This window comes from Leishmania martiniquensis, chromosome 19 (genome assembly GCF_017916325.1).
Source record: "Leishmania martiniquensis isolate LSCM1 chromosome 19, whole genome shotgun sequence".
Classification (NCBI taxonomy): domain Eukaryota; phylum Euglenozoa; class Kinetoplastea; order Trypanosomatida; family Trypanosomatidae; genus Leishmania; species Leishmania martiniquensis.
In genome coordinates this window covers 476,176-491,485 of record NC_090154.1, presented here as the reverse complement: position 1 = coordinate 491,485, position 15,310 = coordinate 476,176, and the positions used below count along the sequence as shown (strand labels likewise).

General features: G+C 64.0%; 3 protein-coding genes across 3 annotated transcripts; all 3 read right to left on the bottom strand.

Annotated features, from left to right (window-relative positions):
• Positions 1-1,067: 1,067 nt before the first annotated feature.
• LSCM1_06296 (uncharacterized protein) lies at positions 1,068-2,105 on the bottom strand (the record flags this gene model as incomplete). The annotated part of the gene is made up of 1 exon (XM_067323727.1): positions 1,068-2,105. The coding sequence occupies one exon, from the start codon at positions 2,103-2,105 to the stop codon at positions 1,068-1,070; it is 1,038 nt and encodes a 345-aa protein (XP_067179356.1).
• A 1,775-nt stretch (positions 2,106-3,880) lies between these two features.
• On the bottom strand, positions 3,881-11,824 carry LSCM1_06295 (uncharacterized protein; the record flags this gene model as incomplete). The annotated part of the gene is made up of 1 exon (XM_067323726.1): positions 3,881-11,824. The coding sequence occupies one exon, from the start codon at positions 11,822-11,824 to the stop codon at positions 3,881-3,883; it is 7,944 nt and encodes a 2,647-aa protein (XP_067179355.1).
• Positions 11,825-12,463: 639 nt separating this feature from the next.
• Positions 12,464-15,058, bottom strand: LSCM1_06294 (uncharacterized protein; the record flags this gene model as incomplete). Its single annotated transcript, XM_067323725.1, has 1 exon — positions 12,464-15,058. One exon carries the CDS (start codon positions 15,056-15,058, stop codon positions 12,464-12,466), a length of 2,595 nt encoding a protein of 864 aa, XP_067179354.1.
• Positions 15,059-15,310: the final 252 nt, after the last annotated feature.

The window sequence follows — 15,310 nt, the reverse complement described above, 5'->3', positions numbered from 1 at the left end:
GAGAGGAAGAGAGAGCGAACGGGCTGGGGTGTGGCGTGGTGGTTGGTGGAGAGACAGACAGAGACAGAGAGAGAGAGCACCTGACTGATATGAAGGAGGGAGGGAGAAGAAATAGAAGAGAGAGAGGGGGAGGTACAGGCGAAAGGGAGGGAAAGGGAAGGGGGGAGAGGGGTGTGGTGGCGGTGAGGTAATGTGCCGCGAAGGAAGAGTGCGTTGTGTTTGAGTGTGTGTATCAGCGTGGCCGTGCTTGAAGGGTTCACTTCCTCCTCCCTCTGCTTTAAACGGCCTCACAAGTGCATGGATGCTGCAACGTCTGTCTCATCATCACGCCTTCCCGTTAAAGCGCCACAGCGCAAGGGGGCTGACGTGTACATACGAAAAATAAAAGAGAGGCGTGGCGCAGACAGACGCGCGCGCCTTCGCTCGCGCGACGTTTCCTCTCAAGAGACCAGAGGTAAAATAACAGCGATAGCGGCAGCGCCAACGACAGTGTGAGCGAGTGCTATGCCACGCTGTGCCAAGCACTTCGCGCGCCTGCCGCGCGAGAGTAGACTGGCGTGGGTGCGATGGGAGCCGAGGGGGAGGGGTGGAGGGGGAGGTGTGAGTGCCCATCGGGCGCCCTTTGAGATGCAGGGATGAAGGCAGCGCGACTTGCGTAAGAGGAGGGGGGATGGAGTTGGATCGATAAGGGAGCTGAGTGAAGCAGCCACAGCAGATCGGCCCAAAACACACGCGCATGCACAGGCCTTTCCGAATGCGCGTCCCATCAGACGCAGCCTGAGCTCGTTCACCAACTTGCCCTCCCCCTCGCCTCAGTGCCTCCACATGAGCGTGTTCGTGTGCGGTTAGGTACGCTTCCTGATGCACATTCCACTCCATTTAGCCCCCCTCCACAGCCCATGATCGACTTCCCTGGGCGTGGTATCTTCTTGGGGCTCTGCTCCTCATGCGCCCGCAAGGGGTTCCTCCGGATGCGACGCCGAGCCCGGCTTGCGGTTGGTGGCCCTCTGGGTCGCGTCTGAAGCTTTGGTCGCCTGCTCCACAGCTGCCTCGGAGGCATCGCTGTTCTACGCCGCAGCTTGCTCCATCTGCGCCCTGCTCCCGAGAGCAGAGGCCGCGACTGCCGCCTCCGGCGCGTCAGAGAAGGCGCGCATGCAGAGCGCCGCTGCAATGGCATTGCCGCTCGCGGAAGCCTTCTTATTATAGCTCTTGCGCACGTTCTCCGAACGTTGCTTAGCTGACTCAAAGTTGGTCTCCAGAATAGTCATATTGTCATCTTCCGGCTCCAGCTGCTGCTTCGGTTGGCCATTAGCGTTTTTCTCAGTCGTGCGGATGCGCACCGAGTACGTGCGGTCGTCGAGGGCGCGGAGGGCTTCCAGCTTCTTGCGCGCCATGTCGCACTCGTCGCGCGCCGCACACACCTCTTCGAGCGAGTGCTCCTCGGCGACAGGCATCTCAAAGTAGGTGCCGGCCATCGCGCTGACCACATCGTCCAGCTTGGAGGCGTTGTGCTCAATCAGCTTGCTGGTTGTGGGGTGCAAGCTCCCGTCCAGGTAGCTGGCATAGCCGTTTCCAGTGCACGCGAGCAGCGAACGAGTGCCCTTGACAAAGCCCTCGATGGCCATGTCCATCTCCTGCTGCGTGCAAGTCCTACATAGGAGGACGGCGCTGTACTCATCACTGAGGTCGCTGTCTTCGCTATTAATGTCGATGCTCGGCGTTCGGGCCCTGAGCTCTTCTTTGCGCTCCATAGCCTCCCGCTGGCGTCGTGCCTCCTCCTCGGCCGCCTCCTGCTCCAGACGCTGGCGCTCCGCATCGGCAAGCGCGGCCTCCCTGCGCATGCGCTCTTCCTCTTCGCGACGTTTTTGCTCGAGGCGGCGCTGGCGGGCCTCCTGCTCAGAGTGGTCTTCAGGGGCGAGGCCGAGGTCGCGCTTGATTTTCAGGAGGCTCTCCCTCAGGAGGAGAATCACCCGCTGGCGATGGAGGTAGCTGTAGTTGTTCCCCGGCACATCCGCGGCGCGCAGGAGGGCCGTGTCGACTTCCTCCGTCTCGGTACCATCGTACCCCATCCAGTTGTACCGCTGCTTCGTGATGAGGGCGGTCATGGCTGCGGAGGGGCCTTTGCTTGCGTGCTGGCGTACGCCGAAGAAGAGGTAAAACGAAGCGTGTGTATGTGTGTGTGGCCTGATGAGTGATGGTAAGAGAGGTGATGATGACGCGTGTGTGTGTGTGTGTGTGGAGAGAGAGAGAGAGCGGACTGCAGAGCCGAACGAGCACGCAAGGCGGAGACACGGAGACGGGGGGAGGGGAGGGGCAGGGAGGGGGAAGTGATATCGGTAATGGCATCTGCACAGCAGAGTGCTGCTTGCGGTGATATATATATATATATATGGAAAGAGAGGGACCGTGCGCAAGCACCCATGTCGGTGGCCTGCGTTTCTCTCTCAGTGAATGAGGACGAGCTGCTACTGTTACAGCCGCTGTCTTCACGACGGGAAGAAGGGGGCACACGAGCTCGTGCGTGGGGCGCTGCAGGGGCGGAGGGCGCTGCGCCCACCTTTTCGAGAGCACAGAGGAAAGCGGCTCGTGCAGGTACGAGCGTACACACGCATCGACACACTACCGGGACGCCTGCCCGCACGAACGCCACCTAGTGCGACAGATTCTATCCTTTGGGAGAGAGGAGAGGCAGAGGGGGGGAGAGTGCAGTGGGACTGCAGGGCGCGGCGGCAGCGGCTGGAGGATGACCGCGTAGGGACGAGGAAGGGAGAGAGAGACGGACGGAGAGGCAGGGAGAGGAGGAGTGATGGTGGGGGAGACTAACAGGCCGGAGAGGATACAATGAGGCAACAACAGCACCGCCCTTTCAGACTGGATACAGGGCATTTATCGCGGTTGCCGTGCCTCTCTTTCCCCCCTCACACATACACACACACACACACACAGACTCACACGCACCCCAAAGGCGGCGCCTGCGGACGTGGAGGCTCGGGGTGGGGTGGGGAGAGAGGGTGGTGTGACCCCTGCCCGCGTCATCGAAGAGCTACGATTCTTGCCAGCCCCATCAACGCGCCCTTTACAGCCACGGTGGGCATCGCGTATTACAGCCCGTCTAATGACAGAGAGAGGAAACGAAAAAAAAGCAACGGGGATTGGGAGAGAGGAGAGGAGAGGGCGCGAGCAGCAGCACCGCTCCCCGCACCCACGCACGCATGCAGACAAGGGTGCGTGCCACAGCGAGGACGTGCGCTGTGCTCATGCATGCGGTATCATCTATGAGGGCCGTTGAAGGCTTCGAGGCGAAGAGCGCCTGACACGACAGCCCATAAGAAACGTATCAGAGAGGGCGGACAGATATTGCGGAGCGTGTGTGACAGAAGGGTGAAATGTGCGTGTGTGTGCCAGCGATTCCTTTTTTTTTTCGCCGTCGATAAATCTGCCGCAATGCATACCACCTTGCACTCTAAGCTGTAAAGGCAAGTCAGTAGCCGCGCCTGCCCCCCTCCCCCTCTTCCCCCGCCATACCGCCCCCGACACGGACCATTCCTGCCTTCCGCGCCATCCATGACGCAGACACGCCGTCCTCTATCACGCATACAACATGGGCGCCCCTATAAATATATGCGAGGCAGCGGGAGAAAGAGAGAGAGGGTGGTGGTGGTGGCGAGAGCGCTCAGGAACAGGCCGCAGGGCGTTGCAACAGTCGACTGAGTCAGCACCACACATCATCACGCCATTTGTTGAAGGCACACCCGCTGAAAGAAGGGAGGGACACCCCTGCGAAAACGTAACGCGGATGACGGACGGAGTATGGTGGCGGCCGAGCCCTTGGCGACCGCGACGGCCACGCATACGTATGCACAGGCGGGCTCGACCAGACTCAGCCGCCGGCCGTCGTTGCCGGAGCAGGGTGGTAAATGGGCGAGCGAGGCTGACTGATGTCCCACCGAGGTCGCACCGGGCTTGAGTTCAGATCTGTTCTCCACGGCGGCGACACTGTGCGCAGCTGTGGGTGCCGCCCTGTGGCGCTATTGTGGCGCCGCTGCTGCAGCTGTGCTTCCTCACGATTGCCGTACGAGGGTGCTGCAACGAATGTCCTGGCATTGCCGCCCACCGCCGCGGCTCTAATCGGGTAAAGAAGCGCACTAACGTGCTGCTGGCGATGCGCATACGGCGCTTCGCGCCGATGATACTCGGCAGCCTCGTACTCATCCTCTAGTCGAAGCTGCTGCAGGCGCCTCTCAAGCTCTGCCAGCGTCGGCACACGGCGATCCGAGGCCGGGGCCGTGTAGGGGATGTGGGCGGGCATGTGCAGTTCCAAGGGCGCGTAACGGTGTTGGTGCTGCGGATGAGGGGGTTGAGGCATTGTCTCGCTCGTCGCGCCGGACGAGGTGAAGTACGGGTAGTAGGACGCACTGCGGGATGAGCACTGATGCTGCTGCTGCGAGGAGTCCTGCTGCTGTGATGGAGCATCTACGTAGTAGCCTTCCAGCTTGCTGCGGTGACGGCGCGACGCGGGAAGGCTGTGCTCGGCCTCGGCCACACTGCCTCTGATGCCGCCACTTCTGAGGTAGATGTCATGGGGGACTGGGGAGGCGGTGGCGCGCCGCTCCTGCGGTCGCCGCTGCTGCTGCGCCCGACAGAAGCCGTCCGACTCGGCTTTATGCACGTCCTCGTAGAAGATTGGGGTGCCGGATGCATCCACCACCATCACGGGAGAGAGAGACTTGATGTAAGACTTGATCGATTTCGTCAAGGAGGCTGCCACACCGTTGGCATTGACATGCTGCCGCTGCGATGGCGGGTAGGGCAGCGATTTCTTCGGCACGTCTCTGGCCCCGCTTGAGTTTGGAGCTCGCTCGTAGGGGCTGAGGCACGCGTTTCGATGGCGGCGCTGCGCGCTTAGGCTACGACTTGGGCTGACACTCTTGCGAATACTACGTGGACAGTTCATTTCATGCGCCTGAAGGGGAGAGAGCTTGCGTTGCTGATGCGGGCGATGAGCCGTCTGCTCGCCCCTGCGTCTCTGCGGTATGAGCAGCATGCCAGACAGTGCGCTTCTCCGGCGTTGCTTTATTGGCGGCGGCACTCTTGCCGGAGTTGGCGGCAGCAGCTGGCTCGGCACGAAGTTCCGCGGCGTTGGCGGCTTCGGCCGCCGCGGCTCCACAGCGCCTTCACCGTCGCACAGCGACACGAAAAATGCGGGGAAAGTTTTCTTTCGCTCCGTTTTGGGCTCCTCTAGCGCCGCTGCGGCCGCGGTCGTTCCGTCGCCGCCGTCGTCATCCGCAGTGGCGGCGGCGGCAGCAGCAACACCGTCTCGTATGGGCAAAGCATCGACAGATGCAGCTGCGCTGCCTTGCTTCTCCGGCAGGCCGCCCGGTAGACTGGCGCTTTCTGCCGCAGGCCCCGCAACGGATGCAGCGAGGATCGCGTTTGGCGGGGTGCAGCTACGGACTTCTGCGGGGCGCTTTGCCTTGACTTTTATCCGGCTATCGTCGACGCGCGTTGACGGAGGTGGCTGTCGCTGCATTTGGGCGTCCGGCGTGCCGTCGAGAGCTGCTGTCGCGGGGACCGTGGCCTCAACGACCACGTCCGCCTGGGCATCGTAGGGAGCCACGCCTTCACTGGCTGCCTGATGCAACGGGAGCACCGCTGCAGTTGGCGGCGCTGATTGGGCAAGCCCTGCTGGCGAAATATGGGGCATGGCGGCGGCACTGACAGCCATCGACCGACTCGCGGACGGGGGCACTCCAGGTGCTGACCAAACCTCTGGTTCCACTGCTGCCGCGCCCTCCTGCCGCGGCGCATCGGATACAGTCATACCTGCTGCGAAGCCAGCACCACCAGTGCCGGTTGCAGCGCTCCCCACCGCAGCCGTCGCGGCACGAACCGAGTAGCCGGAGGGAGCGAGCGACTGCGGGTGGTTGAATGGAGGTGCACACGGCTCCAGCGATGAAAGCGCCGTATAGGGTCTCTCGCTATTGACGTAGCACGGAAACTGCTGCTGCTGCTGCGGCGGCGGCGGCAGGTACGAATAAGCATAAGGGTAGGCCGCTGTGATTGACTGGAATTCTGGCGAGTACATTGGCTGCTGTGACGATGCGGCCGGCCCCGCCACCGTGAAGGCTGGGTACACGCTAGGGTAGTTCGGTTGCGGGTAGGCGACTTGCCGTTGCTGCTGCTGCTGTGGTGCTCGATACGCCGACGAGGGTATCATGCGCGGCGGCGAGGGACTTGCCAGTGGCGATGTGCCTGCGTCAAAGCGCGCTGCCGGCTCATCTACAAAGGCTGCAGCATCACGTATTTGCACGCTGCCTACCGAGGAAGCAAAGGAGGTCTGCACCTGATGTTCTCCGCGAAGCCGCTGATCCTGGCGCTGTACGTGCGGTGTCGGCGACGGTACCTTGCCAGCTGCTGCGGCCGTGGTGGCATGGCCGCCCTCGTAGGCCTTACGCCGGGCGAATTCGCGCAGCTGCGCACGGTGGTGCGCTGTGCAGCACAGCTGTCGTGCTGCACCTGGAGGCAATCCACAGCGCCGGCAGATCATCTCTCCGCAGCGCCAGCATGGAGATGTGGTCTCTGTGGAGTAGCAGCGAGGGCACATTCGGCTTGGCTCTGGCAGTGCCCCTACGCCGCCACCACTGCCCACGTTAGTACCCGCACCTCCCTGTCGGCGCCGCTGCTGCGGCTTCACTTCTGCTCCCGTGTGTGTAGTGCTACGGCGAGGAGGTGGCGAGTAGTCCATCGCTGCCGCCGCTGGTGCGCGCGGCTCCGGCTCATTGTAGGCGTGCGCCGCGGAGGGGAGTGCTGCGGCGGCGCCGGCGACACGAGGATGCTGCGGCAGCTGCTGCAGAGGCCGAGGAGGAGGCTGAGCTGCTCCGGTAGTGTTCCGCTGCTCTTGTCGCGAGGAGGCGGGTGGGTAGGCGTGCGCTTGGACTGCGGCAGGCATGCCTTGCGCATAGCCGTGCTCCCCCTCCTCGGAGGCCCACGCGTCTCGGACCTCATGTGCCATGCGAGGGGCAAACAGAACGCGTGATGCTGCACTGTACCCCCTGAACGACAACGGGGGCTGCTGCTTCTGATGCTCTGGGGCGACGGGGTAATTGCTGCCATAGCGCCCGTGAAATCGGTGCGCCGCTCCAAATGTGACGGACGAGGGCCGATGCATGCTGTCAAAGTACACGGACGATGCACTGGGCAGCGTGTTGCTGCTCACCGAGCCGGGAGCGGCTGCTGCTGCGGGAGAGGATGCTGTTGGCATTGGCGTACGTGTCGGTGACAGTCGTGATGTGGGCGATGAAGAGCTGCGCGTCCACGGGCTATCGCTCACCTCTTGTGCGTAGCCGCCTCGTGAGGAGCGAGTTGAATACAGGCGTCCATCTGATATGCGTGAGCTAGCGGCGTGGGTGGTGTGCTCGCCACCGCGGAGAGGCTGACGCTGCCGGGCCTGATGGACCCATGACTGTTGTCGCTTGTGTCGCCCCTCGCTCTCCTCCGCCTCGCTAAGCGCGTACGAGGACTCGATAGCGGCGACGTCGCGTGCAGCACGCAGGCGATCGCCTTGGTGCCGATGGTAGCGACGCTCGCTGAGCGAGATGTGCTGCTCGGCGCGATCCTGGAGCGTTTGTGTACGCCGCTGCGCCTCCACGATTTCCTGCACAGCAGAGCGGATGGCGGCGCGAATGATATCCGCTGGATCCATCGTGGCGAGGCTGGTGGCGCCAGCAGCAGACGCAGAGGACGACGGCACGGCAGCTCCACCGCGTCCAGGACCCGGAGCAACGGCCGACGACAAAGGTGTGTGCTGCGAGCTCAGAATCACCCGCGGAGGTGTCGAGTCGGATGCGACTGTGGGTACTGCTTCCACCGCCGCGGGTGCCACTGCGACGGCGCGCAGTGCCGACGACTGCGCCGACGGCTGAGGCTGGACTGCCGAGGGTGTGTGTGATGAGGACGGCGCCAGCGGCGGCGTCTGCAGAGGAGTGTGCGCAGACGCTTGTGAGGCATGATTTGACGAGGCTGCGAAGAGGCGTGGCGCCTCATGACAGCGGCTGCTTGTTGGCGGTCTCTGCCCTGGCTGCTCTGCCCTCGACGGCGTGGTGCGCCGCGATGACTGGCTGCGCGAGTCGAACTCACGCAGGCTGTCGCGTGCACTACGCACGCGCTGCGCCGCAAGCTGCACTTCCATCTCTCGCGCTCGCTGCCTCTGCTCCATGTCAGCAAGCCGCTCCTGTGCCTCTGCGGCAGTCCGTGCGGCTTCCTCGCGCGCCAGCCGCACCGCCTCCGCGGCGCGCGCCTCGATTTCAGCGAGGCGGCGAATCGCCTCTTCTTTTTCGATCTCCCTCTCAGCGAGCCGCAGCAGATTCTCCGCCCGGCAACGCTCCTGCCACTCTTCCTCACGCCGCTGGGCTTCGCTGGCAGCACGAGCAGCGTCGGCCGCAGCCAATTCCGCTGCCTCTTCGCGCGCTCGGTGCACCTCCTCCTGCGCGCGCTGTCGCGCCTCGTCCAACTGACGCTGTGCGGCCTGCAGCTTCGCCTCCAGAACCGCTCGCTGCTCTTCCTCAGCCAGGGCCTGTATGATGGACGCGTGCTCAGCTCGCCGAGCTGCCTCGTCGCGCAGGTCGGTGAGCTGAGCTTGCAGCAGTTGCTCTGCGGCATCGCGCGCTTCGCGGATGCGCTGCTCGGCGCGCTGCTCCGCCTCCCTTATGAGGCGCTCCGACTCGGCGCGTACCGCTTGGCGCTCCTGCTCTGCCTGCGCGCGGATGGCTGCCTCCTCGGCAACGCGTCGCTCGGCTTCTTGGAGGCGTTCCAAGGCGGCTTGCAGTTCAGCCGCGTACGCAGCTTCGCGGGCCCGCAACTCGGACAACTGCTTCGCCGTTATGAGTGGAGTGCGGAGCTTCGGCGGCGTCGCGGCTCCAGTGACATCGGGGTCGCCACCGTCGCCGTCTTCATCCTCTTCAAGCGCCAGAGGCAGGGCTGTGATGCTCTGCTGCGGCTGCACGCGACCGTGCATTCGTGCTGTCATCACAGTTGGCGCATCAGACAGAACAGAGGACATCCCAGCTTCCTCTGCAGCGGTAACCGTATCAACAGGGGCTGTGTGCTGTGAAAACTCCTTGCGCCGGATCCACGCCAGCCGCTGCAGGAACACGAGGTTCGCTGTTCGTCGCTCCTCCCTCTCCACCTCGCGCAGCATCGCGCGGCCGCTCACCTCGTCTGCATCCAGTTCATCTACCTCCCACTGACAGCGCTGGCGGAACGCTGCCTCGCGGCGCTCCGCAGCCTTTTTGAGAAGCTCAGCTTCCTGCCGCTGCTCGTCCTCCGCCAGCGCCTGCCGTTGCACCGCGTAGTGGCTCTGCAGGAGACTGCGTGTCGCCGCCTCGTATTCGACAAAGGAGAGGCGGCCGTGCGCCTCTTCGCGAATGAGGTCCGCCGCGTCTTCGCGAAGCTGAAGCTGCAACCGCTCAAAGCGCAGCGCTTCGTACTCCCGCTGCACGCGGTCGCCCTCTTCGGTCGCCGCCACCACACGATCGACGCGGGCGCCGGAGAGTAGCCACGACCATGAGTTAGCCTCCATCTCTTCCATCTTGTCTCGCTGGAGACCTTCTTGCGTCGCCAGCTGCGCTTGCTCGTGCTCTTGTTGATGCAGTTGCTCCGCTGCCGCACGGGCCCGCCGCCGCGCCTCCAGCTCAAGCGGCAGCGCCGCGCCCAACCACTCGCCAGCGCTGCGTTCGTAATGTTCACGCACAACTTCCTCGGCCTTCTCCAGCGCCTCTCGAGCCATACTTTCACGGTCCTGCAGAGACTGACAAGCAAAGGCCGCGCGTTCCTCCTGCAGCTGGCGCCGGCGCACCTCCACCTCTTCCTGCCGCTGCTGCTTCCGCTTCAGCTCGGCAGCTTCGTCAGCTGCTTCACGCTGCAACTGTCGTCGCCGCGCCCTCTCTTGCTCTTCTGCGATGGCTCTCGCCTCCTGTGCTGCCGCCTGCACTTCGGCCACCGCAGCTGCAGCTTCCACCTCTCTGGCCGCGCCGAGTCTTTTGGCGTCTTCGCTGCCCGGCGGCGCAACGGCAGCGACGGGTTCGCCGTAATCCTCGCTCTCCTCGTCTGCCGAGACCTGACCTCGCCGTGAGGTGGTCATTGGCGAGAGCGTTCTGTCGACGGAGCCCGACTTTGAAACGGGCCTCATCATAGTGGAGATCCCACCACCAGGCGTGCTCGCACCGACCACCTGCGCACCCTTCGCTACCGTTGCGTCTGGCTCGTCGGCGGCCTTCTCAAGCGGTTGCGTCGGTGGCTCTGAGGCGCTGCTGATAAATGGGTGCTGCCGCCGACGACTTGTGCTGGTGCTGCTGGTGACCGACTTTAGCGCTGACACCCGCTGCGACAGCTCGTCGTCGGATGTGACGCTGACCTGGTCGGAGAGGTCGCCCAAGGAGAGGGATCCGGCGTTGTGGTGGTGCGAGTGCTGGTGATAAGGTGTCGGCTGCGGCTGCGGACCCGGTATGGGTGTGGACTCGAACTCGAGGACCAGCCCTCGGCGCGCACGAATGGCCGTGTCTTCTTCTTCCATGTGCTGCTTCAGCGCCGCACGCTCGTGCGCCTCGACGTCTCCAACGACGCCGCGTTCCTCCGCCTCGGTGCTCTCGCAGTCGTCCAGCAGCTGCCGCGGGCGTGCGAGGTCCTCGGCCAGGCTAGAGGGTGGCGGTAGCGCCCCCGTCGTTTGCGGCTTGTCATCAGATCCCGCTGTGGCTGCCTGCACTTCATCCTCAGTTCGACGCGGAGCTATCAACGGGCTCGACACAGACGCCAGCGCCAGGGCATTGCTATCGGCCTCCGCATTCCCTTCGGGCGCTGCTGCAGCGCTCGAAGTTGCGGCTGCGGTGGGCAGCGCTGACTCTGCGTCGAAGCGCTTGTCTTCAGGCACGGAAAGGGCGTGCGTTTCTGCCTCATCCACTGTGTGAAGCTCCAGCGGAGGTGGCAGTGGGTACTCCTGCTTCGGCTCCAGGATTGTGTTCGGCAACTTCGGCACAGGCTGGGAGCGTGAGCGGCCCTTCGTCTTAGAGCCTTCGTTGGCGGCGGCCCCTGAGCCAACTGAGGTAGAAGGCAGAGGGGGCGCAGCTGTGATGGCGTACAGGCTCACCGCCTTCTCTGCCTTAGCAGCGGCTTCAGCCGCGCGGAGCTGGAGGTGCTGCTCGCGTACTCGCCGGCGTTGTGCTTCCACAGGGTCGAGCGGAAGTGCGTCAACGGCGTCCTGTGTCAAGGGCGAGGAGGCCCTGCGCGGACGGCGTTCCTCATCGGCGCCGTCGTCTTCCGCTGGGGCTGCCGCTGAGTCGCTTGCGCCGTCTCCTGGCACGACGAATGCCGTTGGGTTTGCTAGAAACTGAACGGAGCTCGCGCGCCGCTTTGAGGTGCCGCTCTTGCCCTTTAGAGCACTGCGACGCAGCGTGGGGCTAGTGCCGGTGCGGCGAGAGCGGGTGGAAGACACACCGTCGTCGATGGATACGCGATCCGCGTCGGGGTCGGTGGCTGCTGCGGCGGCGCTGCGCGTGCGCCGTCGGCCTGACTGCGCCAGTCGAGAGACGCAGTGGCACTTTGGGCAGAGGATGCGGCGGCCTGCATTGTCACAGTGGACGAGCGCGCACGGCTGGCATGCGTAGTGGCGGCAGTCTACAAGAGAGAAGAAGGGAAAGAGCGGGGCATGGGGGTCGGAGGCAGAGGGGACGGCCCGGCGGAGGCAGAACGCGCAGATGTCCTTGTCGGACGTACTCTGCTCAGTCAGCCGTGTGGAGTTGGCAGAAATGTTCTCTGACTGCAATCCCGCCATCCCTTCCCCCCCTCTGCGCGCGCGCGTGTGTGTGGTGTGGGTGGGAAGGGGTGTGGAGAAGAAGGACGGCGGACACGCGCTAAGCTCAGATCTATGCGATTGCGAAGCCAAAGGAACGCAGGAAAGAAAATATTTTAAGGAACGCCGGAGGACGCTGCCCCGTGCGGGCGATGGGGGGAGGAGGAGAGAGGGCGGAGTTGGAGAGCGGATAAGCCGAAGGGACTTGGGGGAGTGGGAGATGTGGGTGGAGTGAGGCACAGGACTCGCTCTTCGTCCGGCGACGGGAGAGGGGCGTGGCTTTGCACCACCGCCACGCTCGGCATCCGCTTTTTTTCTTTTTCTTTTCACGGATGCGAAGGACGCAAGGCAGAGTACATTAGCTCGCACGCCGAGTACGAGGGAAAGACGGGTCGGATGATGGAGCGGCAGAGCCTACATCCCTGCGTCCGCCCCTGCCCGCAACGAGTATATACGGCGCCATACACCCCCTCCCCCTCCCCCCACTTGCCCTCACGCACCATCGATCATGTACGTATCCGCGCATTTGGTGGCAGCGGGGCCAGTGAAGAAGGGGGTACTGGACAACACACAGGCAGACAAAAGGGAAAGGGAGCGGGGCAGCGAGGCGTCGAGCTTGCTCTACGCTGCGTACGCATCCATTGGCTCTCTCTCGCGCCTCGCCCGCTCTGCGTTGACAGCTGCCAACACTTGCTGCAGTCGAAGCTTTGCCACCTCTAGCTGCTCCGCATCTAGCTGACGAATCGCCTCCTCAACATCTCCGCGGAAGCCACGGTAAGGGCGCGCGCCGGCAGCCACAGCGCTGCTTACCGTCGACTCGAGCACTCCACGGCGCGGCGAGGACGCGATCCAGTCCATCAGACACCCGATTGGCCGTTTGCTACCGAGCGACAGTACGCGGTCGGCGGAGGCTGTCGACGGCATCGACATCATCGTCAGAAAAGGTGAGCTGAAGGACGGTAGCACGAGCCGCCAGAGCGCCTCTGAGATGCTAATGGAGTTCCACTTGTCTTTCCACGCGCGCATCATCCCTGTCGTCTCGGCAGCCGCGGCGGTGCCCTTGGCGGCTGGCGTGAGGGCGTAGCCGTCATCGAACCTGCGTGGGCGCGAGCAGGCGCCCTCGGCACCCCCTCTGCCTGCGTCCTCGTCGCCCTGCGCGCTTCCGAGCAGATGTTGAATGACGAGCCCTTCGTCGCTGTCTTCAACCCTGCACACCTCTTCTTCATCCGGTGCTGTGAAGGCCCAGCTAGGCGGCCCACTCGAGTCCACCGAGGCGCTGTTTAGGTCCTCCACTGGACCACCGCCAGCGAGGCTGAGCGGCGTCGCCCAGCACGGGGTCGTGCGCTCCGCTGATACGCTCATCGATGGCGTCGCCCTACTCGTCTCCGTGGAGGCGGAGGCAGTCGTCCAGCGGCCACCTTTCATCTCCTCTCTCTCGCAGGTGTTGTGCTGATATCTCGGATGCCACCCGTCCTGAGACGGCGGTGAGACGCAGGAGGCTGAGCTTCCCTGCAGCTGCGCCGAGTCCCTGCCGAAGACAGTGCTTCGATCGTTGCCTTCTACCGTCCCGCCCTTGTTGTCACCGCCGCCACTGCTAGGGTACACGTGAAGCAGCGCTAGCGAGAGCGGATTGAGGCTGTGCACTGCTGCCACCACTGTACATTTTACCTTTGACAGAAGCCGCGCAAGGGAAAAGGCAGCGACACGGCGGACGGAGGGAGCCGCCTCGCGAGCCTTCGCCTGCGCTTGCTGGTGGAGATCGGGCAGAGGTGCCCGGGGCGATGGCGAGCGCCTCTGCGCTGTCATGGATGCCTGGGAGCCGATTTCGGCAGCGGAATCTGAGCCGTCCAGCGGCGCAGTCGTCGCCCTTTCTGAAGTTCTGCAGTTGTTGCCCAACCACGCCTCCAGCAGCTCCGGCTCGTTGCCGCGGGAAGGACTATGCGAGGGGGGCGGGCCGTGTACCACTTCGGCTCTTTCACCTGGGCCGCCGACGACGTTGCTGCAGCCGAGGCTTAGCGGCACGCTCCAAGCCTCGGGCTGCGGCGCCACCGCCCCTTGGGCAGCCCGCGTCATGTCGTCGTCACCCGCCTCGTCGCCATACGAGATGTCGTCCGCCGCCCTTGCTGGCAGCGACGGGGGAAGCGGCTCCGTCGCCTTTCGTATCTCTGCGCACCGTACCTCGCCGCAGCAGTCGCAGAAGCGCATCTCCCGACTGCCGATGAGGTGCTCCTCCATCAGCAGAACCGTCAGGGAGTGCATTGCATCTCCCTCCTGCGTAGAGCACGCCTCGGCGCTTAATGGCCTGTGTACGCCGTGGACGTCTGCGTGTCTCCAGAGGAGCGGGGAAGCCGGCGAGAACTGAGGGAGAGAGGCGACGGACGGTGCTCGCGGACTCAGTTCGAGGGAGCTGCGGCTATTGCCAATGTTCCCCAGGGACGTAAAGAGCGGTGGTGTGACGGGCACGGTGACAGTGGTGGATGCGCGCCGACGACAACTTGACGAGATGCCGTTATCTACCGCGGCCTTGCCATCGCCGAAGGCCGCCTCGCTTGCCTGAGGGTTGGAGACCTCGGTAAAGGCGGCTGCGTCTTCGCGCCACCATTGCCTCTGCCTGGTGCTACGGACACTGTCGGGGGGGACTCTACCCTCCGAGATGGTACCCGCGATATGAGGAATCGCACTCAGCGGAAACTGCGGCTGCCCACACCTTCTATGACTGGACGAGGCGGCCTGAGACAGGTACGAGTCCGAGGCATCATTTACGCAAGAGTGCAGCGACTCCTCCCGCAACGGCGATGATGTGACAGGCGAGGATGACAAGACAGGCGCAGCGATCGCGGCAGGTACAGCGACGCCTCCGCTGCGCGGCGAGGAAAGGTTTTCACGCGAGGCGTGGCAAGTGTGCTCACCAGGACTATACTGCAGGTAGCCGTGGCGGTGCTGCGTCGTTTTTGAAGGGGGGCTCGAGTGGGCGTGGGCGGTTCCGTCACGGTCGTCAAGCGTGGTGTAGGCAGCGCTGCGTTTTCCTGGCGTGGCGTTGACCGTAGAGGGGGTTGATTGGAGAGGGCTGCCGAAGCCATCGACATTGTATATCGAATCGTAGGGGGCTCCCTGGTACGGAGCGAGCTGACCGCATGCCAGGCACGCCCACACCAAAGAGGCCGTGTAGGGCCGCGGGGGCAGCGAGAAAAACTGCGTTTGCGTTTGTAGCTCCATCCGGTGAACTTGAGAGTGGCAGGCGAGCGTGTCTGCGGCAGACTGCGCCGCAGCACTGTGACGGCCCCGAGGCGATGGAGCTGTCGGCAGCGCAGCTCAGTCAGGTGAGCCTCAGGGGGAGAGGTGTGAGCGTGTGTGTGTGTGGGGGGGGCGGGGAGGGGTCGGTGGGAGAGAGGGGAGAAGGGGAGGTCGTGCAGCAACACCTGCAGCCTCGCAGAGGAGTCAACAGTGTCCCTATTCGCCCTCGAACAG